The sequence below is a fragment of the Physeter macrocephalus genome, chromosome 15, assembly GCF_002837175.3.
Source record: "Physeter macrocephalus isolate SW-GA chromosome 15, ASM283717v5, whole genome shotgun sequence".
Taxonomy (NCBI): domain Eukaryota; kingdom Metazoa; phylum Chordata; class Mammalia; order Artiodactyla; family Physeteridae; genus Physeter; species Physeter macrocephalus.
The window spans coordinates 15,317,318-15,343,868 of NC_041228.1; the positions used below are offsets into that span (position 1 = coordinate 15,317,318).

Consider the following 26,551-nt stretch of genomic DNA (forward strand, 5'->3'; position numbering starts at 1 on the left):
GAGAATGGATCTTCGGGGACAAGCAGAGAACAACCAGCACAAAAGCTTTACAAATGTTTAATGTCTGGATTGACAGTGGTCCTTTCTGTCCATCCATCAGATGTCCGTCAGTACCCGAGGCACCTTGGCCTCAGTGGGGAGCGGAGGCCAGTGGTACGCCAAGTTGATCGTTTGTTTTCAGTGTACTGTGACATAGTGTAACTTCTGTATGCCTGACTAAATGGATTTATGGATTACAGTATCTAGTTTTAAATAAACAAAATCTCACAAAATGGACAGATGCTTTAAGAAGTTTCCTAGTTTCTCGCAAAGAAACAGCAGAATGACGATACTACTATTGCAGATGCAAAGGAACAGAAAAATGTGAGCACGAATATGGCTCTTCACTGGCTGCATTAGCTTAATGATAAGCTAATGAGATCTGACTAAAAATTGGCCAGAAAGTTCATAATGATCACAACTATTTGAAATATCGATTTACGTCCATTATTACTAATGATGACTGTCCTCCTATGTGTGCATTATGCTTTGAAATATTAGTTCATGGTAGTAGTGCCTGCCAATACTTCATAGATAGATAAATAAATACACATATATTGGGTTTATGCTTAAAAAATGTTTATTGATGGGATGGTTGGAGACCACTGGTTTTAAACAATAAGCAAAGGCTAGAATTGTGGGGGTCATTGATTTAGTTATTATGTTTCTCTTTAGAGACAGTGAAGGCTACATGGTTTTTCTGCCTAGAGCACATAATGCAAAAAAAAAAAAAAGATAGTGGGCTTGTGAATAATAATAACAAATGTTTATGTAAAGCTTATTAAGTGTTAAGCACTGCTCTAACCACACAAAAGGTATTAATCGTGTAAAATGCAGCAACTCAATTACTCCTCACAACAATTCCATGATGTACGTACTGTCATTATCCCCATTTTACAGATAAGGGGACTGAGGCAGGTCAAGGTTTAGTACAGTGCCTGGTACAGCCAGGAAGAGGCAGGGCAGGGTTCATACTCAGGCAGGTTGGCTTCAGATTCTTTGCTCACTATGCCTTGCTGCCTCTCTGAAGGAAGTAGGGGCTCCTTGGAGTAATTTTGAAATTAAGAAAAAACGAAATTGCAAAGTAAAATTAAAACAATTGAATACGAGTTTAAAAAGTACAAAGAAAGGGGAGTCACTCAAGTACTCTTATGTGGGTTCAAAGTGACTGTTTCCTTGCACTCTTTGGCATCTGCCAAATGTTATTTCTCAGGATGTGGTAGCTGGCTAACTGCCTCTTGTAGCCACTAGATTCCGCTCTCCCTCTGGTTTTTCTCCCTTGCCCTCTGAAGCCTTCTTCTAGACTTTCCTTGCCTTTGTTCTCTTTCTAGGAGCTTGTATTTATTAGTCAGGGTTCTCCAGAGGCATAGAACCAATAGGATGTCTCTCCCTCTCTCTCTCCATCTCTGTATAGATATATATATAGTACCCCCCTCCCCCAGATATAGATATATAGATGTTGCAGGAAAGGGGACCCCTTCCAGGCCCCGAGAGTGGGCTCTTGTCTAACACTCAGAAATGAATTGTCCGAGGAGACACGTGTGCTGACAAAGCAAGAGACTTTATTGGGAAGGGGCGCCCGGGTGGAGAGCAGCAGGGTGAGGGAACCCAGGAGAACTGCTCTGCCATGTGGCTCGTAGTCTCGGGTTTTATGGGAATGGGGTTAGATTCTGGGTTGTCTCTGGCCAGTCATTCTGACTCAGGGTCCTTCCTGGTGGTGTGCGCAACCTCTCAGCCAAGATGGATTCCAGCGAGGAGGATTCTGGGAGGTTGGGAGGACATGTGGACTGGCGTCTCCTCTCTCCTTGAGACCTTTCCCGTATTCTTGCGGTTGATGGTAGCTTGTTAGTTCTGCGTTCCTTACCAGGACCTCCTGTTGTAAGATGACTCACGCAAGTGGCTGCTATCTTGCCTGGCCAGGGCGGGCGGCTTCGGTCAGTGTTTCCCCTAACATAGAGATAGATTTTATTCTTTAAAATAAAATATTTTGTTCTTTAAAATCTGTCTATCTATAGAATTTATTTATTTTAAGAAATTGGCTCATGCAGTCGTGGTGGCGTCGGCAGGTCCACAGTCTGCAGGGTAGGCTGGCAGGCTGGAGCCCGAGCCAAGAGCTGATGCTGCAGTTTCGAGTCCGGAGGCAGGATTCCTTCCTTGGGGGCGGAGGGGTGGGTGGGCGCAGGCTTTTCCTCTTGAGGCCTTCAGCTGATTGGATGAGGCCCATCCACATGGTGGAGGGTCATTTTCTTTACTCAGGGTCTACTGATTTAAATGTTAATCACATCTAAAAATTGCCTTCACAGCAATATCTAGATTGGTGTTTGAGCAAACAAATGAGCACCATGGCCCTGCCAGGTGGACACATAAAATCCCCACTGCAGGGCTCCTTGAAGAGATCTGGGGTTCATTTGGGCTTCTGTTAGTTTTCTAGAACGCTGGTGAGGCTCAGGCACTGGGACCGCAGGGAATACAGAGAGCTTTAGTTGTCTCCAAAAGGGAAATCTGCCCAAACTTCAGTGTTTTGTTTTTTGTTTTCAAGAAACCATTTGAAACCACCAGATGGGCTTGGGTGGTAAGTCTTGGTCTCTGGTTCTTAAGCCACAGTCCCTGGCTCCCAGATTTCAAAGGAGGAGCCCCTGTTCATACTGATTCAGGAAGAGCATGTAGTCGGCTTGTGTCTGATGCTGCACTGCTCTCTTTCTCAGAAGCACAAACTCAGTTCTTCCTCTCTGAATTCCCCTGGTACTTTGTCCCTCACTAGGGCACTCAGAACTTTGGATCGTATGTTGTGGTTGACATCCACTCTCTTGCCCACCTGGGGACCAGGTCGGTAAAGTTCTCTGAGAGCAAGTGCTGAGTTCACACTTCTGAATGGCTGTTCCGGTGCCCAGGACATTGCTGCTTCATAAACACGGCTTAAACATTGGCGAAAATTTGAAATGCTGCTTCTCTGTGATGCTTCTTGGGTACAAACATGATTGGCGTCAGCCTCAATGAAGCCCATGTAGAACGGGAGGGAGGCAGCTTTACGCCTGTCCCCGACAGGCAGAGCCCTCCTGTCCAGTTTTTTGCAGGTCCGCGTATCAGGGTGGCCAAGATCACTGCTGCTGATTTAGGCTGTGCCTTTTATTTGCAGACACTCCTCACTCAGCGTGGGATGGGGGACATGCAGCGGAGGGATCGGTGGGCATTTGCCTGGAGGGGCAGAGCTAGAGGGTCTGCCTGATGCGCTCTCCCGGCCTCCTGTGTGGCCGTAACACGTCACCACAAACCTAGCGGCTGAATACAAATTCATTAGAAGGTCAGAAGTCTGGCACAGGTTTCACCGGGCCAAGGTCAGGGTGTCAGCAGGGCAGGGTTCCCTTCTGTAGGCTCTAGGGGTTGATGGTTTCCTTGCCTTTTCCAGATTATAGACTTCGATATCATTCCTTGTCTCTTTGGGGAAACATTATTCTGCCCACCATAGCAGCCTTATGATTTCCATTTAAAAATAAGCTATTAGTGTAAGATACGATTTTTAATGGAAAGGTATAAAAATTTCACTAACTTTAATAATGTTAGATTTTTTTTAGAGAATTTGAGATATGTTTACTAAATTTATAAGTTATTAATTTACTTGGGAATGTTTTGCTTATTAGGGTTGAAGCTTCTTTGAGCAGTTATTTGAAGTGCTTATTTTTTAAAAAAGCAAATGCATTAGAGTTATAATTGCAGCTTTAAAATGTTTAAAGGAATTTTTATTGTTTGTAAAAGGGACTTGTTTAGTCTGTCCAATGTGAGTTTATCAAACAGTAATAAAAGGCCCTCGTATTTCATATGAAAACTTACTAGACTTGTAAAGGTTTAGTTGAATTTAAAAGAAACTTTAATGAACACTAGGTTTCCACATTTGTTACTTTTTCAACTACCATTAATTTTTAACCGAGACACTATAAATAGTTGTATGCACAGAAGCTCACACTGATTCTTATTCTAGTCCAGGATAAGTTTGTGGTCCTGAGACTTTCAAAAGCATTTTATGAATCTGTGCGTGGGTTTATTCATTGATTCAGCCCAGGCATTGTGCTAGGTACAAATAAGATTACAGTGTAACAAAGTCCATATGCAAAAAAGTGATACAGAAGTTGAGATTTTCTCAGTTGGAGGAAGCTTCAGCCAGGAGGTGGTCCTAAGGAGCAATAGATGCTTATCAGACAGAGCGGCTGGGAAAAGCATTCTAGGCAGGTGGCATGGCCTGAGCAAAGAATGCATGGGATATGTAGGGAATGGTGAGATTTTGTGATCCTGTTGGGAGTTAAAAAAAAAAAAAATCCCCAATTATCCTCAGGTGCCCTTTTTTTTTTTTTTTTTTTTTTTTTTGTGGTACGCGGGCCTCTCACTGTTGTGGCCTCTCCCATTGCGGAGCACAGGCTCCGGACGCACAGGCTCAGTGGGCATGGCTCACGGGCCCAGCCGCTCCACGTCATTTGGGATCTTCCCGGACCAGGGCATGAACCCGTGTCCCCTGCATCGGCAGGCAGATTCTCAACCACTGCGCCACCAGGGAAGCCCCCTCAGGTGCCTTTTATGTCATTTTCTGATGGAGAGTTAGTGGCAGGATCAGGGCCGGTTCCAGAGTGAATGTGTCGAGGAAGTCTGTCATCCATGGGTTAGTCACTTGAGCATATTACACCCAACTAGGAATGCAGTGCAATTCCTAACCCGATTCTCTTGCTGCTCAGGACATCATAATTATTAACATTTACTGAGCTTATATTTTATGTGCCTGGCTCCTAGCACTTTACATGTATTAGCTCACTTAACCCTCACAGCCATAGCAATAGATTTATTATCAACAGAGTCGAGGAAACTGACACAGAGAAGGGTGTTAAGGTGACAAAAGTCACACTGCAGGTAAGTGACAGGACCATGATCTGAACCTTGCACAAGCCGTTTCCTCTTTCTGGAATGCTCATGCCCTCATCTTCTGAGGCTGGCTCCTTCTCACCTTTCAACATCACTTCCTCAGAGAGCTCCCCCTGCCCCCAACTCACCTGGTTATTCTACATCTCAGTGCCTTGTTTATTCCCTTCATAGCACTTATTACAAATTAAATTCATCCCCTACTTGTATTTTTCTTTCCCACTAGAATCTAAATTCCATTAGGATAGAGACCCCATCTGTCTTGTTCACCATCCTATACCCAGTGCCTTGCACAGTGTAGCATATAGTAGCTGTTCAATACATGTCTGTTGCTGAGTAAATTAATACTGACTTTAAAGTTCATTATTCCCAAAACATTCTATTATATGAATAGTAAGTGGAAATACCCCATTTGAGCATAATACTGTATTTCTGATTCATGTTGGTACTCAGCAGCAAGCTTAGTTTTCTGTGTATTCCTAGAAAATTTTACAATGATGATAAGTTTCTGGGAGAAGGAATATAACTTTCACTCAACAAAAGATAAACATACTCAGTTCGATAAAAAACCAACTTGAATTGACATGCACCAAAAATGCACGAGTGTGTGTTGTTGGAAAAACATTTATTGCAATTCAGTGTCAAAAAATTTTTTACAAAAATACGCCACCGTCTGGTACAAACAACTATAAAAAAAGAGATCAGTTCATCATGCAAGAAAAGAGTGCAAATAATTTATACAGAAGGACTCAGCTCACACAATATTAAATAAACATCTTCGCATGTAATTGGTCTAACCTTAAACTTTTAGTTAAAATGTTCAATACCCTATTGTATTTTTAATTAAAAAAGTACTTTAAAGCTTCTAAAGCTTAGGATATGGACTTTAATATACACCCCCTCTGGCTAGGGTGATTGGCACTTGGTAGAATAAAGATGGCGCCAAGTGTTCTCAAGTGTAGAGCACTGCTTGGAGCCTTCTGTTTAACAGACTTGTGTATCATAATTAAACCAACATTTCTATACTCAAAGACAGAAAAAGTCATGTTCAAACTCCAGAAGTAATGTTGTAGCAGATGGAGTTTCAAGAAGTTCAGAGTTTTGAAGCAGCCATCCATTTTTGGCCAGACGGAGCAGGGCCTGAGTTTTGAGAGATCTCTCAGAAAGCTTTGTTTGCTGAGTTCAAGGACACTTTGAAAAATGTCTAGCAGACAAAGTCATGAATATCGTGGTCCCTTGCTCCTTGCTGCCTCATGGAACAACCCCCCTTTGCTTGTGAGGTTTAGCAGAGAGTGATCTTCCACTGGGTAGAAGCTTATTGGATCTCACAGCAGGTACCAGGGAGATAGAAGGGATGGATTAAATGCACCTTTTAGTCTAAGGGGAGAGGAAATACCTGCTTGGTTACCATCAGAACCTCAGTTTTTAGAAAGCAAGCCAGCTGCTCAGCCATTATCTGTCTCAGGGGCCACCTTTATAATTAAAATCTAATTATCCAGGGAAAAATAAATTTGTCAAAATACGCTGCTTACTTTGTGGCAAGCAGGTTGTACTCACTAGTATGCCGTACTCACAGCAGAGTCAGAGGTCTGTAACAATGTTAAGCAACGCCTTAACTTCTCCAGGAAGAATCAGGGACTTAAAATGTCTTTAAAAGTTAACGGCCAGACACCGAACACTGGACACGACCTGCCTTCCACAGCGAAGGTCTTGAGAAGAATCAGCTCAGGTGTCACATGTGTCCAGCCACAACAAAAGGTGCCGGGGCAGGGGGTACGAAGTTAAGGCCTCAGAAAGTCCCAAGTTAACGCTGAGGCCCACTGCTGAGTGCCAGGTGGGTCGAGGCATGTCACCTGAATATTCTGGACCCACTCCCTCATTTCAAAAGGCAGAAGGAATGCCAGACCCCAGCGTTTCTAGCCTCCCTCCCAGCGCTCACGTCTGGGGCAGGAGTTTCCCTCCTTTGGAAAACCACGAGGGTTAACTCTCCTTAACAAAACCGAGAAGAAAGCATCTACAGAAAACATTGAGTTTAAAGGAATTACGATCTTGTTTGTTGAAGACATCAAGGGCCCGAGATATATCAAAGAGCCCCATCTCTGCGTTCGCCTAGAGGTTCAGGGTGTTTCTGAGGTCTGTTTAAACACTAATAGGATTTTAGGCCAGCATCCAGTCAGAGGATGGTTCACAGACTCGGAGAGCTGGAAGCAGATTAAAACAAAAAAACACGAAAAACAACAGATGTCAACATAGAAAATGATGATAAGAGTTTAGTTTTAAAAAAATTCGCACATAAAATTATTACAGTTAAAAAAATTCACACGTAAAATAGCGTGTTTGCATAGCAAGACATAATTGCCCTTCAGCCTGGCAGGAATATATAAACGCAGGTGCCTATTTTATGATAAACATTGTATTGAACACTAAGAATGATATACTTTTGAAATGATTGAACTTCTTGTAAATCACACCACTTGCTTAGACAAATGAAATTCCAAGCTCTTTCTCTTCTCCCACATAAAAACAGCGGCAACAAGGAGGCTCTGTTAATTGCAAGCTCCCAAACAGTTTTTGAAGAGAGAACTGTGGCAATAAGGCAATACAAACTCATTACCTTCCTTCACCATTGCCAAGAAAAGCCCGTTCTTGCCTTGACAGTTTTTCAGCCCATCTAAAATATCAATATCTCCTCTGAGCCACTTCAGTATAAAATGGATCATCACTAAACATAGGTCATCTTACAGCTGACCCTTTTGATCTCAAAATTGGGGATGTTTTCACATTGTAGTTTCTGCCACAATCCTCCCACGTGACTGGTCCATCCACTAAAAGTAACAGCGTTGAGTAATAACACCATCTAGTTTAAAATGTCTGGATCTTGTTATAAGTTGAGCTCTTCTAAGCTTCGCATAGTCTCCTTTCCTCAAATGCTGTGCCGTCTTCTCAAGAAACTCTAGGATCGTTGCTCGGAAACCTGTGTGGTGAACCAAAGCATAACATCCCTGTGGCTCGGCTTCCACTGTCCTGGACAAAACTCTTCCCTTCTCTGGAAGTCCAGATTACTTTCATATTTGACATCAATTTTAAATTCTCCTTTACAGAGTTGGGGTGGGGGTAGGTAGGTACAGCAAAGACAGTAGAGCATTCTGTCTCTTCCAGCACTTCCCATTGTCATGTCCCTCTGGCTTTTAGGACAGCAGTTCTGAGACAGAGATTCTTTGTTTTTGTTTTTTAGGTCACTTTGTCCTGGGAGGGTTTGCCAATAGAAATTCTATAGACGATCAGTGCCCAGGGAACAAGCATTTTCTTTTCAACTCGCTTTACTTATACGTGAGGCTCTGGCCATCCTTCACAGCCACCCAGTGGCACCAACACAGATGCTCACACCCGCTGGGCTTTTTTCCCCACTGCCCTCCCACAAACCACAGCATCAAAGACACACCACTTCTCTTCCTTCCCCTCTCCCTCTCCACCTGCCATTTCCTTCCTTATTCTCCTCTTCCAATGAAAGGGAACCACAAATGTTGGTTTCTTCTTTTCTTTTCCTTAAAAATTTTCCTTGATTCTGTCACACACCACCTCCAGTTATGCCAGAGGAGATGGGGAGAGCCCCGAGTCACCATCTGGGTAGACGTTTCAGAAAACCGTGAAGCCTGTCCCTTGTGGTAGGGTTGTTTTGCACAGATGCTCCTGCTGCGTGGGGCACGCTGTGCGGTCATGAGCACCACGGACAGTCCAAGTGACACTGGTTCGCCAGTTTCGTGTGGACAGTCAAAGCAGGCGACACTCTGGGACCGCAAACCTGAAGGTGCCGAGGAGTCTCCATCTGCTCCATCAGCACGGAGGGGTGGAGGTCATGAGTTGGGGGGAAGATGTGGAAGGCCATGAACGCCAAAAAATGCCAGAGTCAAAGGCTCCAGAGCCCTCACAGCAACGACAATCCAGCTCCACTCACATCTTTAAGGAAGCTGAGACCTTGGCGAGAACCTGCCTGAATTCTGGAAGACAGAGCTTTTTATTCCATGGTCTGGACCCTGCCTTCTCAGTGTGACCTTGACTGGGGGGGAGAAGAGGTGTTAACAGTAGTTTGTGGCCCTCCAAAGCTCAGCCTTACCCAACAGGATCTTATTCTTCAGTATTTACTTTTGCGCAGAATTGAAATAAACAATTTACTTTTTTCTTCTTCGGGGGGTGGTGATGAGAGAAGATATTAAGAAACCCTGGGGTAGGCACAGACCTTGCAAAGTGAGGGACATCAGCTAGTGGTCGAGTTCCCTTCCGGGTGCCGGTACTTGGGTTGTGCTTTGAGGGAAGGGCGTGAAGCGGTCCTACGTCACTAGTTGGTCCCTTGGCTTGTCCCTGTACATTCTTAACCATCTCTCCCCATTTCAGGTCACCCCAAATTCAACCCCTAAGAATACACTGCTCCTCAACGTAAATGTGAACCAAGGTCCTATTTCTGCTTCACTTATGTGCCAGGGTCATGCTGGGTGGCCACTTTATTTACCCCCCAAAAAAGGAAAGCAAATAAAATTGCAAAAATATGTACACTGTTGTAGAAAAGCAAAGTTCTATAAAAAGTAAAAAACAAAACCATCCCCCATTCCCTCCCAGGAATATTGACTCCTTAAGTCCTGAGATTTCCTCCGGCCACATGGTTACCTGCTGGTACTGGCCTAGCAAGTTCCCCTGGGGTTTGGAGCAAGTTTAGGATGAACTCATAGTACCTCTGCTCCCTCCCTGTGTGGCTGGAACGCCAGGCTTTACTTTGTCATCCTTACAAGAAGCCCTACCTCAGGTTGACGAAATTTTGGTGCTGCATGTAAAGAAAACTCCTCAACTATCACCCAGCAAGAAGAACAGCAGCGGATATGTAAAACCTCTTTTACGAGCCTTTATCAGTACTCTGGCTCCAAACAGCCCCCAGGGATAGGCTTATCCGTGAAGATACCCCAGGAAGCCCAGACAAGCCAAGAAGTTAAACAGGAATAAGAAAGTCTTCACAGCTATTGGGTGACTAATTCTGTCTTTCCTGTGGCAGGGTTTCCTCTTGAGCTGTTCTCAATTGGCCTTATGATGTCGTCCGTCCCGGATGAGCTACAGCATGGAAGGAAAAAGGGCATAGATGCTTTGGGGTTGTTCTAGAAAAGAGGCAACCGCCGAGAGTGTCCCATTCGTCTAAAAAGGAAGCCTGAAGCATGATGAGGATTGCCTCCAATGTCTCTGCCTGTTTTAAATCACTTTTTATACGATGAAGAAACAAGAAAAACAGAGACTGCCTACTGGACCACGCGCTTTGTCAGAGCGAGTATTGTAGCTTTCCGAGGTAGACTATTGTGTGGTATCTTCAGAAGATAAGGCCCTATACCCATGCGGGTTTAAGATGACTGGTGCTTCCTTTGCCTTGTCAGAACAAACCCCAGATCAAAACCCAAAGCCCAGGGATTTCTCATATGTCGTTTTTCTTCTTTTTTTTTTTTTCCCAACACATTTTCACATTGTAAACAAAGAGCATTCTATCTTGTATTTGAGCTCTGCCCCCTTCTCCCACATCTCTAGGGAACTATAGAGGAGTCTCAGTGAACGTCAAGAGAATTCCATTTTCACCGATGAAATAGAATTCCTGCCTTATAGTCTTGCTGGCAAATCATTAGGAAAAATAGTTTATTTACAGTATTTCTGCTTTTCCATACCAATTCTAATGAGAAGTCCATATGCTTAAATTCCCAGCCAGCAGCTGCATCTCTCCCCTCCAACGTCCTCTCAATGGCTTATCTCAGAAGTTTTGAGCCAATGTCTAAAATGTACACTATTTACAAATGAAGCGTCCAAACTCTGTATTTCCAACCATCCAATCAGCAGGGGAACCCTTCTGAAGTGTTGTCATGTGCTGGGTGGGGTTCAGAACTTGAACAAGTTGATAAAGTCCTGGGGTGAAAGTGAAACGGAGCAGCTCTCTGGGTTATTGGCTGTGCACGGGTGATCGGTGCCCTAGAAAGGAACATCATGGTTAGGTGGGCATTCTCGGCAGCATCTCATTGGCTTGTAGCACCCTAAGTAAGGCATGGCCCAACCTCAAAACAACATTCCTCTGTCAAGAATGAATGCCCTGTGTTATGGAAAAACTAAAGAGCTGCGTGTGTGTGTGTGCGCGTGTGCGCACACCTGTGCACAGAGCGATGGGGGAGTTTGGGGGGGGGCTCGCAGAAAAAAATAAACACAGCGGGGTGAAGGAAACGAAGGTCTTTGAAAGTTTCTCTCCCCGGGGGCTGAATCAGTTTTACCTTCACCTTCAGCTGGGGGCTACAACAGTGAAGAGCAGGAAAGCATTCGGGGACACAGTGCTGGTGCCACTGGCTCTTAGGCTCTGGGCTGGGGATGTGTGGCAACGACCTCCAAGACATATACCTTCCAGGAAAGAATATGGCAGTGTCTGCAAAGCTGAAGGGTGTCTCCATACTGCTCTTTCCGTGGGTAACAGCGCACAAGTTTAAAATACATCTTCTTCCAATCCAGCTGTCCTTTATCTGACAAAATTAATCGCTTGCGGATCTAAATATCAAACAAAGAAAAGTAGTTCTGAAAAGTTCTGCTCCTGCCTCCTTTCCACCTTTTTCATCTATACCCTGGCAACAGCTAGGGGAAAAGTAGCAAAGATATAAAGAAGTAGCTTCTGAGCTCTAGCTAGTGAAGGAAACAACAGGTTTTAACCAGTCTTTAAAAGAAATAGGTGGCTGATGACGCCTGACTGGTGACCTGTACTAAATTGCATTTGTTTGGTCTTGAAAGTTTAGGTGATCTCAGTAAACCACTTCAGTCTTTTCTTTGCTGTAGACTTGAGTGATTATTTCCAGGGAGATGCAGTGACTGCTTGGCACAATGGCTCTATTTTATATCGAAATATTAGTGGTTTCGTGAACAGAACTTGTTGAGCTCACACTTCTACGTAAAGAAGTTGGAAAAAAAATCTGCGGTAGTGTGCGGAGGGGAAAGAGGCCTAGAGCTGGTGTCAGAAGGCCCAAATTCAAATCCAAGGCCAGTTTCCCCACCTAGAGAGCGCTCCACTAATTTGGATATGTCACTTAGCCACTTGTGGCCTTAGTCCCTTAGTCCCTCCATCCGTTTGAAGTGGGCATAATATCTACCTTTCCCTGGGTCATTAACACAAAATGAAATAACATCAGTAAAAGTCCTTTAGCTGTAAAATCTCATAAAAATGTAAGTTATTTTGTTAGAGAAAAGAAGGACTGGTGCCAATTTATGAATTTTTTTTGGAGCAAGTTGTAACGTGGGACTAGGTTAAGAATATAAGGTGGTGTATTTTTTCCCTATTGAAACACATAAACAAAATCTCACAGATATTATTTAGAAACTCCTTGAACTGTTTTCTAGTCAAACCAGGGAGCCCTGGAGAGTGGGTTTGAGAAGGATGCCAAGGCAGCTTGCGGGTGGCGGGCAGAGAGGAAGAGAAGGAAGAACGGCCACTGGGCTGCACCGACCTGCCGCTCGGAGAAGTGGTACTGGCAGAGCTTCTTCCATAAGAGCCGGTCCTCGCTGAGCACATGCAGGTCAGGGGCTGCCTGGCCCAGGCTGACCAGGTCTCGCCCGTCGCTCAGCCTTTGCATGATGTTCAGTTGTAAGCACAAAGGCAGGTCAGTGAAGGTGAGGCCTTTGAAGGCAGGCTGTGGGGAGAAGGGTTATGTTAAGTTGCAGGGCAGAGAGGAGCTATGCACCAGGTGACATCAAGGATGCAGCTGTCCCCTCATCCTCCAGCCTCAAGGTGGTTTATTGATCAGAGATCAAAGCAGCAGTTCTCTCTACTCTAAGTACAGACACAGGACCCATGACCAAGACCCGCAAAGAACAGCCTGGAGCGGCTCCAGCAGATGGTACCAGAGGGATTTTCCTAAGTTGCACAAGGCTGTACGCTTTTTAGAAAATGGAAATGTAGTTGACATACAATATTATATTAGTTTCAGGTGTACTGAATAGTGATTTGACATTTGTGTGCATTATGAAATGATAACCACGATAAGTCTAGTAACCATGTATCCCCATATAAAGTGATTACAGTTTTATTAACCATATTCTTTATATTGTATATTACAGCCCCAATGGCTCATTTATTTTATACCTGGAGGTCTGTACCTCTGAGTCCCCTTCATCTACTTACACTTTTGCTCTGAAAGAGTCCCCCAATAGCACACGTTGGATTCCTGTGCTTCACTCAATTACGATATTCGCTAGCTTCCCAAAGGACTCACTACCCTGGACAGAGCACCTCCAGCCTCGGGTCTCACTGCCCACCTCCTTGTGACCATTGATCTCCCCACGTAGGTTTTCCCACCGGCCCCCAAACACGCTGGCCACAAGGCCCTCGCTCTGCCCGGGCCACTGCTTGTCCACATGTGACTCTTCTTCACATCCAGTTCAAACTCACTTCCTCTGAAAGGCCTTTTCTGCTTTGGTGACTCCCTCAAGCCTTAGCCACTGCATCTTCCTAGAATTCCTAAGATCTCTTTCAGGTGCCTTTTGCAACAACTTCCTTATTGTCATGTCACGTAACCCATCTGCAGAAGGAAGCTTGAATGGAACACTCCTGCTAGAATCTAAGCTCCACGGAGGCAGAAATTTTTGTGTTTTTTCGTTGCTATGTCTAGAAGAGTCTAGAAGTGTGCTAGCATATAGTAGGCACTCAATAAATATTTGTGGAATGATGAAAGTCAAATAATTCAATAGGTACAAACAGCAACAACAGAAAGACTCTATACTGGGCTGTGTGTGTGTGTGTGTGTGTGTACACACGTGTATGCATGCTTTGGGAATGGCTGGTCAAGAACCTTTCAGCCTAAGATCCATCATCCATTGAGGCATCTCTATTTAAACCTAGGGCTGCACGGAACATTTTGATAACTATTGGTCTGTGGAGAACACACTGGCAGTTAATCATGAGCTTCTGCAGAAGTTGCTTCTACATATCCTTGAATTTATATTTAAGCCCTTTAATGTTTAAATTCTGATGAGCTCATGTTATTCCACCCAGACCCAGATCCTCAAAGGCAAGGTCTAAGCTTGTATCCCTTGCAGACTAGCCCAGCACAAAACCCCTCTCCTGTGTACCTATTATGCCTGGCACCGGAGCTGCTGCAATGGGCGAGAGACCCAGAAATATAAGCAAGTCATTAGAGAACAAAGGTTAAATGCCATCAAGGATGTAAGCGCCAAGTGCTATGGGAACAATCTGTACAGAAGGTCCTCAGTAGTATTTGTTGCTATTTCTTGAACAGCAACTGGCTGCTGCCATCTGGATAAGAAGTCAGCACAAATCGCTCGAGACCATGGTTCTTTGTCCTTCCCATGTTAGTCCTGGGTGAGCTCTTGAATTTGAACTACTGACATTTTTAGCTCAGTGTTCTATCACCTCTGGAGGTCACACAGAAAAAAAAAAAAAAAAAAAAAAAACACAGGATGAAGAAACCCTTCCTTAGCTGAGGGGAAAATATCCTGGGAATGAGTACTGAGTTCCCTCCTCGAAATTTTAGGGAACTAAACTCTGTATGAGGCACATCAAGGCTGGAACACACAGGATTCCAGGGCGACACACAGTCTCAGCAATCCCCTCCCGCGCCTCCGCAGAGCAGGGCAGGCGTGCAGAGGGAAGGTGGGCAATGGAGAAGAATGGGAGGCACACGGGATGGACAAGCAGCAGATCCGGACCCCAAGTGCCCTTAGGAAATCTGGGTCTCAGTTTCCCCGTGTCCAAAATGACTTGGCTTAGTAGAAGTCTCGAAGATCACGTCCAGCTCCAACAATCTCAGACTTGGAGTAGCTTCAGCCTCCTAATTCGTGAGAAGTGTCTGTGACTTGACAATTTATACTGTTCAGGCTGCTGGGCTGAACTTTCAATTGTTTGCAGAATTCAGGACTTTGCCGGACTGCAGAAGGTCCTAGACCTATTTGTCATTTATCATCTGCTGCTGATCGTATGAGCCAATAAAACTGCCATGAGATTTTCTTTTTGTTTCCAGCACTTCAAAGCATCTACTTTTTTGGTTAAAACTCCCAGGCCAATTATTACATGAACTCCTATTAAAGTCCACTTGGCAGAATTCACTCTCAAATTTTCGAACCTGAACTTTTCCAAAATCCTTGCCCAGACCCCATGCTGAGTTCTTACTCCTGATAAATGATTAACTGCTTGCATGCCTTCTTCTATTTGAATATAAGCATATAAAAGAAAAAGAAGTTACTCTTGCTCCCCCTACCAGGGTTTTGCTGAAAATCTTTTCATATTCATCCTGCCCACCCCCCATGCTGCCAAACTCTCTCTGCCTTGCTCCCAGGACACTATGATTCTATTTGATTTTTTTCACCTACAAGCCAGTTCTCTTAGTTTTTTTCCCCCTTCATTCTTTATTATATAATTATTTTTGCCAATAAAAATTGGCTCCATAGAATTAGATAGGAAATTTTGAAGGAAAACAAGATTATCTGCTGGGAAAATACTGATAGAACTTTGGCAATTAGAAAGCAATTACTGTAAATGTCACCTTAACATTTTCACGTAATAACATACTTCTCTTTGGTCCAAACTGTTAAAAAGTAAGTTTTAATATACAGTCCAGACTGAAGTAATTAAGTTCCTTCTCTCTCTCTCTCTCTCAATCTTTCCTTCCAGCACTGCTCTCAAAATATTGTAGCTCAGAGCCAAGGAGGGTTGGGAAGGCGGGCATGAGGGGGTAAAGTGTCATGGGTAGAAGTATAGCCTCTGCAGACAGGCCTGGGTTCAACCCACATCTTATCGGTGGGGAGGGCCAGGCCAGATTGTTCTTAACCACTCAGTGTGATTTTTCTCATGAGACAATGCCTGGAAGTACTGAGCACAGTGGCCAGTAAATATTAGCTATTATGATGCCTCCTACTTACAATTAGTCACTAGATGAGTTAATGAATACATTAGAGGACTTAGAAGAGTGTCTGCCACAGAGTGAGCCCTTCATAATAATAACAGCTGACGCATTTACAATACTTACTATGTGTCAGGCACTGTTCTAAGTGCTTTCTGTATATTACCTGATTAAATCTCACACCAGCGCATTGAGATAGGCATGACTGCCCCCATTTTCCAAAGGAGGAAATTGAGGCACAGAGAATTTAAATCACTAGTCCCAGATCCTGCAATTGGTAAATCTTCATGCTCATCTGTAAATACAGGGCAATATTTTCCAACTGTATTCCTCTGAACATTGAACAAGTTCTAAGGTAGGTGGTGGGAGGGGCGTCCCCTTCACTCATTTATTTATTCAACTAAAACTTATTGACTGCCATCTGCTCTGGTCCAGGGACAAGGAATAGAGCAGGCAACAAGATGGTGATGTCCTTTCTTTGTGGAGTTTATAAGCCAGTGGAGGAGACAGGAAAGTGAATATACATATGAGATGATTTCAGATCGTAATAGCGGCTCTGAAGAAGGTGAGACGATAGTGGCTTCAGTAGATTGGATGGTCAGGGAGGGAGGTGGCTTAAAAATCCCGAGGCAGGCCCAAGCTTATACAGTGAGAATAGCAGAGAATAGCTTGGCCTGGCTGGGGTGCCGTGAGCAGAGGGGAGGGTGAGATGAACTTCAGCGTTTGATCTGTTCTGCATAGGATTCCATTGGATTTAAAAGGTTTGCAAAAGGCTGGGTCATTGAATAAATAGTTGGAAGAGAGCTAGATTGAAAAAAAGTTTGGAAACCACTGATGTTAAAAGCTTTCCCGTTTTAGGAATAAGAAGCCCAGGGTTCTGGCCTCAGCTCTGGCCCCGATTGCTGTGTCACTTGGGGAGAGTCACTGGGCTTCTCTGATCCCCCTTTACCCTCACTCCATGAAGAGTTATAGCAACTACAATGGGTACCTCCCAAGAGAGTTTGTAGATCAATAGAGGGGGGCTTTGGGGAAGTAAGCGCATGGAACAGAGGCAAGTTCTGGGCAAGTGTGACCATCTAAATGGGTATTCCAAGTTGCTGGAGGGAAGATGCCCTTGGGACTAATGAGACTATGAGACTTGCTTATTTATATCGCTGGTTGGGTATCACTGTGTGTGTGTGTGTGTGTGTGTGTGTGTGTGTGTGTGTGTGTGTGTGTGAGATAGCCTTGGAGAGGATAGAGCTCTCTTGTTCTTTTTTCCTTTCTTTGAGGAAGTAGCCTAAGTGATTCTGAGGAAGTCACAGAACTCTGAGACTTGCAATTATTGCCTGTTTCAGAGTTAAGAAAAAAAACAACTAAGGCACAGAGAGGTTATTAACAGTAAAGTCAAGGACACTGCATTTTGCAAACTTCATATAGTGAAATATTTAAAAGAGGTCAAAGAAGTTTTTTCATGTTTCTTTCTCGAGAGACAGGGCAGACCCAAACTTTATCAGCCTGGGTCCCGGAACCACTTAAAACAGCCATGGTCAGTGATTAGATAAGTCAGCCAAGTGCTACGTGAGCTGCCTAAGTGTGTCTGTCCATTAGGGAGCCTTGAGAGATGACACCAGCATCTTTCTCACATTTTTTGTGTGCCTTAGTCCTCCTGATCGCTCTTAAGAGGCCAAGAGCTGGGGGCCAACTTATGTTTTAAAAGCCAAAAGAAACTACTGGTAGTAGTTTAGCTGGTAATGTGTGGTTTGTTTGGTTTGTTTGTTTGCTTTGAGTGAGAATTGCTCATGTCTTTTCCTACCTGTATGTTTACAGCCTTTACTCAAAGCCTTCCTTTATCATAACTATTAATAATTGGAACTTGAGTTTTAAAAGGCTGGTGCCAGCTCTCCAAGCCACTGCCATCACAGCTCTGTTGTATACAAGGCAGCATCCTAAAGCTATAAACAAACTCATACTTTAAGAGGGAATGGGCAGAGATCTCCAGATCCCACTAAAGATTTCAGTGAAATAGCCTACATCGGCCCCAAGGTCAAGTTGCTAGTTTACGCACCACGTTTCCATTGGCCGTCATCGTTCATATACTCTGATCCTGCTCTGCCAAGTTCTTCTTCTTTCCACCCTCCCTTTATCGGAAAGTCCCCCAGCCCACCCTCAGCACCCAAAGGAAAGCATCCAATCAGAACTGTCCAGACTCTTCCATCACCAGAGAGGATTTAAAGTCCTGGCGAGGCTGCCCGGCATCCCAGCAGAGGAACCAACTGCAGCCGTTCCTGCTAGGAGGAGGCTGGGGTGCTCCAGCTTACCCTGGTGATTTGGATGTTGTTCAGCTGCTGCTGCCAGTGTAGAATTGTCTCCATTCGATACACCCACATGTTAATGTTCCCGACCAGCACAGACTTGCCGACTCTTTGGACCAGTGTACATAAGGACGTGTAGAGGGTCTGGAGTAGTTCCCTTATTAGTCTAATGTTTTGTTGGTCTTCCAGGACTTGAGCGGGGAAGAAAAAAAGTAGTAACGTTTATGAGACTAGAACACTCCATAGTTTACAAGTGGTTCTTTCTTCTTCTCTACTCTGCTAGTGTTACCTGGGTACACCCACTGGGGATATGGTTTTCTTTCTCACTGGTGTTTATTCTACACTTGGCCAAGCTTCTGCACTCGAGGTTATTGGGTAGAGTTTCCATTATCTAGGTCCCTCTTTGTTCTCTTCTCCCCGTTTTCTACAAAGACTCTTTCTCTTTTCATTGTCCCACCAGCACCAATAGCTCACCTGATCTGAAAGCAGCTTCTTTTGCCCAGCAGTGATGTCTCTTTTAGATGATCAGTGTCAGAAGCACAGGTCTGGGGCTCAGGAGCTTGGATTCTCATCCAGTCTGGCTGACTCTTTGTGTGATTATGGATAAATGACTCTTTCTCCCGTATACACAATGAGTCAGTTGAGCCAGAGACGTAAAGTTCTTTCTAGCTCAGAGAGTCTATGGATCTATTCTGCCTTGTACACAGCTCAATTTTCTAGGAATTTGGAATCTAGAGGTTCGGTAGCCAAGGTTGGGACACGTGCCTACACCAAGAAGCTTGAGTGGCTTAGAGCAGGACAAATGGATGATCCCAACACAAGGACAGGAGGATGATGGTCTCACCCTTTGTCATGAGCATGAATGGCCCTCCTTTCTAAACTGGAATCCAGCACCCCTGAAATGCATCTGGAGTCATTCATTTCCATCTGCTTACATTTCCTTAAATCCAATGACATGTCCACTGCATTGGAAAATTCATCTGCCCGGCCCCAGGCCTATAAAAAGGGGCGAGAGAGTGAGAGAGAAAGCTCACCTTTCAGTACCACTTTTTCCAAAATGTTCATGAAGTTCTTTTGGGCAATGCCACTCAGGGATGTGAGCTGTGACTTTGCTATCAGTTCCAACAGCTGTGGATAAAAATAGAAGTTGCCAGGCTTAGACTACAGAGATATTTTTCTCCTCTAATCTTCACTTTTGAGTCACATGACACGTAGATACAGACTGACGGGGAGAGATAAATGGCAGGCAGGGCCACAATGCAATAAAAAGCAGATGCTCTGAGTAAAAGACAAATGGGGGTAATTCAAAACCTAGGCATCAGGCTGAATATTTAATTGCTTTTTTTCTTTTAAATATAAAGAGGTGGGCTTCAGCCAGGGCTAATTCATTCTACTTGTCCTACTTCAGCGAGTGAAGCTGAGGTTCTCCAAAGGGAACAAAACCTCCTATGACCTGTGATGTTGGAGTTGTACATAATCACTCCCAGCGGGAACTCTTTTTACCCCTACTTGAACTTCTCCCCACTGGCTGGGACTGCTCTCAAGGCACCTAAAAGCTCAAGTTCAGCAACCATGGGCACTTTTCAAGGAAGTGGCAGTTCTTATCCAGATATCTCCTGCTTATGTAGCGTTCAATAAAAATGTCTGTTAATTAGAATCTTTCACTGCGCTTAACTTTCTGTAGAAAGAAGCCAATAACAGGAAGAAAGAGACATTCAGGGATGTACAGTGTATACTCATATTTCTACTTAGAGGCTAGGAACCTTGTAGCTCTTAGACTTATGTGCAAGTTTTGCTTTGACCACTTACTAGCTCTGCGACTCTGGGTAAATTCCTGAATTTCTTGGTGCCCCAATTTCTTCATCTCTACTTGTAATACTTAGAGTCTCCAAGATTGGTGAGAGCATTAAATGAGGGAATGCACATAAAGCTCTTAGCACAGTGCCTGGCATAAATTAGGTAGAAAATAAAGGTTGGTTGGTTTACTGAAGGAGTATGTCCCATTCCCACAACCCATGTTATCACCAAACAAAAAGAAATAAAGATAATAACTTAAGTTGGTGCACCCTTAGCATAATCTTTCTTCCCTTCAAAAGCAAAATTCTTTATAAATGTGGCAAGATTTAAAAAAAAGATTCTATTATTGAAAAAATGAAACTTTAGACTGGAATGGGCTCTTAGAGATCATGTGGTTCAACCCAGTTAACAGATGAGCAAAGTGAGGCTCAAGAAACTAAGTTTACCAACTATGCCACAAGGAGTGAGAGGGCTCAGCGGGATCCTTCTTAACACACTTCATGCTTTCACAGAGTTATCGAACAAAAGAGGTTGATATAAAGTGAAAATAATTAATTGCACCAGAACCCACCAGGCTAAGTAAAACTCACTAGCCTTAGAGCCAGTAAACTAGATTTAGAGACCCAGGACCTCCCTTTTATGTTAAAGCTTCTATCTCTGCTCCTAGGAAACCTTCCAAGGGAGTTTCATCTCCTGGCCAGGCCCCAGCTCAACTTCACTTCAGGTCAGTAAACACCAAGTATGACACTGTGCTGGGTGCTGGAATCAAGGCTGAGGGAACTAGCAAAGTGACATTTTAAAAATTGGGCTGCAGAGAAGAACTGAAACTTTTGGATCAAAGCCCCAGGCAATTTAAAGAACCTCTGCTTCTAAGGCATTTGTTTATTTGTCCCCATGGAGGCCCTTAGGAGCCTGTCAAACCACGGACAGACTTTTAATTTCCTGAACATAATTTTACTCTGAGTTAAAAAAAAAAAAAAAAAAAGACCCCAAATCTTTTCCTGCCTGGCTTATGTATCTCTCTCACACACAGGGAGAGATGCTGTCATCAGGCTGGGGGAAGGTGGCAAAGAAAGACTGAGGCTGGTTTTTAAGATTAGTACTGGTGATCCAAGGCTGGACGTCAGGAACTGACCAAATGCCCACAAAGAGAGGCAAGAAGTCAAAACATCAGCAGAGGCCACGTCCACAGGCGGTGACCAGACGGGTTGTCCTCTGCCTTTCCAGTTCAGCTCTGTCACCAACCAGCGCGTGACAGTCAAGAGAGGAGTGAAAAATGGCACAAAGGGACTGGCCAGACCGTTCATTTATCTCCTTGACCAACAACAAGATTCAGAAGGCCAAGCCCAGGGTCTATTAATACCCTGAGCCTCACATGACCAGCACAAAGCAAGATGAAAGAAAACAAAAGTCTTGAGTCTGCTCTGGGAAGGGTAGTGACTCATCATGGGGTGGGAGGAGGGCGGGCAGAGCTCTGCCTGAAATCCATCCAAAACCCCCATTTCATGTGACTACCATCTCATGAGGGTGTCAGTTTCAATCTTGTCTAAAAATGCACCAATCACAAGGACACAAAAATTCTCAAGGCTGTGACTATGCATTTGAGGGGAAACAAAAAAGCCCTTTGGTCTGACTGAGATGATTTTTGACTAAGGAAGAGAAAGATACAGAAGCAAAAATCGATCAACTGTCAGGAGAATGACACGTCAACCACCTTCTGTTTATTCTGGTGTCAAGAGAAAGTCCTTCTTTTCACTGTCCGGCAGCCCTGGGGTCAGGAGAGAGAACCCCAGAATAGGAGGAGACCCGGATGCTCTAGCTGGGTGACCTTTACAGTTGTCATTCACTTAGCAAGTATTTTCTGCATGCCCATTCTATCCTAGGTTGTGGTAGGTGATGCAGATAAAGACACACGATCCCTAGACTCACGGAGTTTACCATCTAGTCTGTGGTGTAAGTCATTTAACCTCCCAGAACCCCAGTTTCTTCATTTCTAAAGTGGAAATAAAAAAAGACTACCTACTTCACAGGGTTGTTATGAGAATTAAATGAGATCGGTATGTAAAAACCCACTGTAAATACCAAATACAAGGCATTATTATTATAAGGTATTATTTCTTCCCCTTCCAAACCATAATCTTTTAGTGAAGTTTAAAGTGGATAGCAAGGGTTATCTTTTCTGTAAAGCTTTTTCTGTAAAGGGCTAGATAGTAAATATTTTAACCTTTGGAGGTCATAAGGTCTCTGTTGCAACTAATTAACTCAGCAAACTGTAGTACAAAAGCAGCCTTGGACAGTATGTAAATGAATAAGTGTGGCTGTGTTCCAATAAAACTTTATTTACAAAAACAGGCATGGGGGGCAGATTTTGCCCTTGGGCCATAATTTGTCAATTTCTGATTGTGTGTGTGTGTGTGTGTGTGTGTGTGTGTGTGTGTGTGTGTGTGTGTGTCTATGATAGGGTTCAAGAGTGAGGGCTCCAGAGCCAAACTTGCCTGCCTCAGTTTCCCCATCTGTAAAACATACATGATAATAGTACCTACTTTAGAGTTGCTGTGAAGATTAAATGCATTCATAAAGCACTCAGAACAGTGCCTGATAGCAAGAATATACTCAGTAAATTATTATCATTCATTTTTATCATAGTACAGAGACTATTACTAGGTAGAAGTACTGCCAGGGAAGGCATAGTGAATAGTAGGGTAAAGTACAGCTGGTTTAGAGACCTTTAGAATCCCTGTATTTCAGCTTTATATATTGTCAACCAAATGCTTAAATGCTTTCAAATTTTCATATTCCTCTCTGTCATTTTTATTATGTTTCTGATATATTTAGTAGCTCCCTGTCTGTTGATAAAAGTTAATGTTGATACATTCTGTGGCTTACATAGTTGCATCTACCATGAAGTCTTATTTTGCTAACAATAATGGGTGTTTACTACATGCTACGCATTTTACATGTGTCATCTTGTTTAATCTTCAGAGGCAGCCCACTGAAGTGGGTTCTCCACTAGTCAAAAGAGGATTTTGTGGCTCAGAGAAGTTAAGCAACTCACCTGAAGACATACAGCAGTAGCAAGTGGTGGAGCCAGGACTTGGACCCAGATATGTCTAACGGAGAACATGTATTTTGATAGTTTAAGGACTTCAGTTTGTCAAGGCCAATCAAATTTGCATCTAGGTCGAAACTTTACTCTAAAAATAGTAGCAATACCATGTAGTGTGTTATGTTCTAGGAAAGAGTCTGGAAATCTTATATCAGTATTACACTGGGACCGGTAATCAGCTTTTCACATTAAGGGAGAAATAATACCCAAAAAGGGTTAATAATGCATTTAGGATGAGGCAATTGCTTTGGGTAAATCATTTAGGTCTACTTTCCAGATCACAATAACTCTACAGACCCAGAACCAGTATTGTGTGGAACTAGTGGTAAAGAAGACAGAATTTATTAATTTTTCTTCTGTGTCAAGAGAGCTGGGTGCCTAGGGGGAGTAGGGCTGTATCTAGCAATTTATTTACCAAGATGACTGAGCCAGTTGGATTCTTTGCCTCTAGCCACACGAGAAAAAGCAGAGGAAAACGGATTGTTTGAAAATGGCTGTTTTCTGCTGGGCAAATTTTAGCCCAGGTGCCAGTAATTTGTGGCTGTGTTTAAGGAGAGGCGGGGTGGGGGACTGGGCTAGGGGTTGGAGAAGAGGGTTCTCAGCTCCTCCTGAATTCCAGGCTATCATTACCGTGGGGGCCGCCTGGGGATCCAGCAGGACCCGATCCACAGTGACTAGCTGTGCAGTAACAGGACCGGTTCTGGGCCACGGGAGGAAGGGCTGGTGGTTGCCGCATGCTGAAACCACATCCTGCCCTTCAGCTTTGGCTCGTGCTAGGCTTAGACATACTGAGTAGAAGAAAAGTCTCGTTGCAATATCTTATAGTCAGTCTCGGAGGGATATTAACCTCAGCTTAAAGTGGTGTGCGGAAGATGAATGGGGAGAGGAGATTGCCCTCCTATCTCACTTTGCCCACAGAAAATGCGCATTTCGTGTCATCTCTTCCCTTCGGTTCATCACAGCATTCAGACTTTTAAAAATAAGTTAGCTCATGTCACTTCTCTGCTTGAAACCCTCAAATGGCTTCCCTTTGCCCTTAGAAAAAAAATCCGGACTCCTTACCATAACTGGCAAGGTCCTCCCTGACCTGGCCTTCGCCCCTTGTCCAGCTTCATTTTTTTTTTTTTTTTTCTCTGATGTGGGCCTTTCACTGTTGTGGCCTCTCCCATTGTGGAGCGCAGGCTCCGGACGCGCAGGCTCAGCGGCCATGGCTCACGGGCCCAGCCGCTCCTCGGCATGTGGGATCTTCCCGGACCGGGGCACGAACCCGTGTCCCCTGCATCGGCAGGCGGATTCTCAACCAGTGCGCCACCAGGGAAGCCCTTGTCCAGCTTCATTTTGCCCAGTGCTTCCCTCGCTCTGCTCTGTCCACACAGCCCGCCTTTGGTTCCCTGAGCAGTCTCAGCTCATTCCCACCTCCCAGCCTTGGTCCTGCCACGTCTTCACATGCCAGCTCCATCCCACCCCTCAGGTCTCAGTTCACATGTCACCTGTTCAGAGCTCAGAGAGCCCTTTGCGGACCATCCTAGATCTTACCATGGTTTCAGTGTTCTTCACTGTTTCATTTATACATGTCTGAAATGGTCTTGTTTACTTGCTTGCTGACTGTATAATTGGGATAGAAACCTCAAGACAGAAGGGGTTATCTTGTTTACCACTCTACCGCAACCTGGCACACGGCAGGCACTTAACAAATACATATATTTATATCTATATATATATATATGTAGATATATATACACACATACACACACATACATACACACACATATTTAAAGAGATTTAAAGGGACACTAAGCAACTGGGGCTTCAGAAGCATCAACAAAAACAGCAGCTACTCTCCCTGTTAGTTCAAGGTTACCCATGCAGCTGTTGCCCAAGCATACTCTATCTTGCATAGAATATTGTTAAGAATGTAACTTATCCCTAATTCTTCTGTCTCCTATGACAGTGAGCTCTGCAGTTTAAGGTATATGTCTGATTAGAAAACAAGCCATAGGATTATCAAAGGTAGGAAAAAACTTCAAGAAGCCCCTACCATTTCTCACATGCTCGGTACGCCAGATGGGTGCCCATAGGAAAATTATGTCTTTTGCAATAAACCTTTGGTTACATCAGGCAGTGCTTCTGCCTGCACTGAGTGCCACATACTTCCAAGACCCTTATTTACTCAATGGATAACACAGATTAAAACCTGGAAAGTTTTGTCCTGACTTTGAGCCTGAACACTGACAGGCTGGAAGAGGGAACATTTCTGCTACATTAATAATCTCCAGGCATGTCAAGATTGGGTAAATATTATTTGCAAGTGAAACATCCCTCTAACTGAGGGCCAAGTTTACACAGATTAATTGTATTCTTAGCCGAGAACAACTTGCCTCTGTCTTCCATCCATCCCAGAAAATTCTGAACTTAGAATGATGCCCTGTTCCCTGTCGCATTGATCTGAGCAGGTCTGTCTGCCTCAAGGAGGCTGCTTAAATTGGGCTCCCTGTCTGCTGTAGCCTGCTTACCCCCACCCTACGCTTCTACAAGGTTGGATGTCACATTGCCCTTGGCCCCTGGCCCACCATCACTCCCCTCCACTTCTGTTCTTTCCAGCTGCAGGTTTCTGCTCACGCCATTTGTCCCTGCAAAGCCTTCTACCTGCCTCTCCACCTGGCCAAATCCTGGCCATCCTTCAAGGAAGGAGAATCTCAGGTTCTACCTCTTCCAAGAAGCTGCCTCCAGTGCTGCTTCTTCCGTTCTCCTAGACAGGACCAAACCCAATTTGCTACTGCAGTACCTTGTACCTTGTCTCCCAGAGTAGCCCAGAAACTCCTGACCAGCAGAGGCCAGGTCTTAGTTGATTCTCAAGTGACTGTGGCAACACTAGGTATATGGTATGGACTTAATATAGAAAACACCTGCTTAGGGATTTGAAACCATTCACCTGAAGCAGTATTGATGTATGGGGACCTGGCAGAGGATGTTGTCACCTCCTTGCCTTTGGAAAGCCCTTCTTTTAGAAGACTCGAGGGGCCTTCGGGTCCTAGCTCACAGATACTTAAAACCTCTGTCTCACCCTCAACCAGAGCAACTTACAGCAATGCCATGCTCTCAGGAACATCCCTCCTTGGATGGGAAAAAAGTCTGCTGAATTGGCAATTAAAGCGCAGCTCACCTATCCAATTTAGCATATCCCCTGTATAATAAGCACCTGACTTAGCCTAGAAACTAGCTAGAGTTTTAGTATAAAATATATTTCTGGGCTCGTGGTGGGATATATTTAAATTCTGAATCCTCAAGAAAAAAATTTATACAAAATGGGCACATTTTTGATCTTCTGGTCTCCGAAGTCAGATGGGGAAGAAAATCAGGTAGAAAAGTCGTAAAATAATCAATCTCTATATTTTATTTCATCTTTAATTTCTATTTTCATATATTTTCTAATTCTGTAATTAGGACCCTAAAGATGACAATAGTTACAGCAACAACTGATGCTCACCATATACCAGGCACTGTCT

General features: G+C 44.1%; 1 protein-coding gene across 1 annotated transcript in view; it reads right to left on the minus strand.

The window, feature by feature from the left end:
* Positions 1-5,549: 5,549 nt before the first annotated feature.
* The window catches only part of FBXO32 (F-box protein 32), a 33,891-nt gene continuing 12,889 nt past the window's right edge, over positions 5,550-26,551 (minus strand). Inside the window, exons 5-10 of the mRNA XM_007126061.4 lie at positions 19,177-19,270; positions 18,149-18,333; positions 12,441-12,623; positions 11,350-11,493; positions 10,635-10,932; positions 5,550-7,142 (exon numbers count right to left, since the gene is read on the minus strand). Coding sequence (XP_007126123.1) covers positions 10,843-10,932; positions 11,350-11,493; positions 12,441-12,623; positions 18,149-18,333; positions 19,177-19,270 — 696 coding nt within the window. The 3' untranslated portion in view covers positions 5,550-7,142; positions 10,635-10,842. The remainder of the gene's footprint in view (positions 7,143-10,634; positions 10,933-11,349; positions 11,494-12,440; positions 12,624-18,148; positions 18,334-19,176; positions 19,271-26,551) is intronic.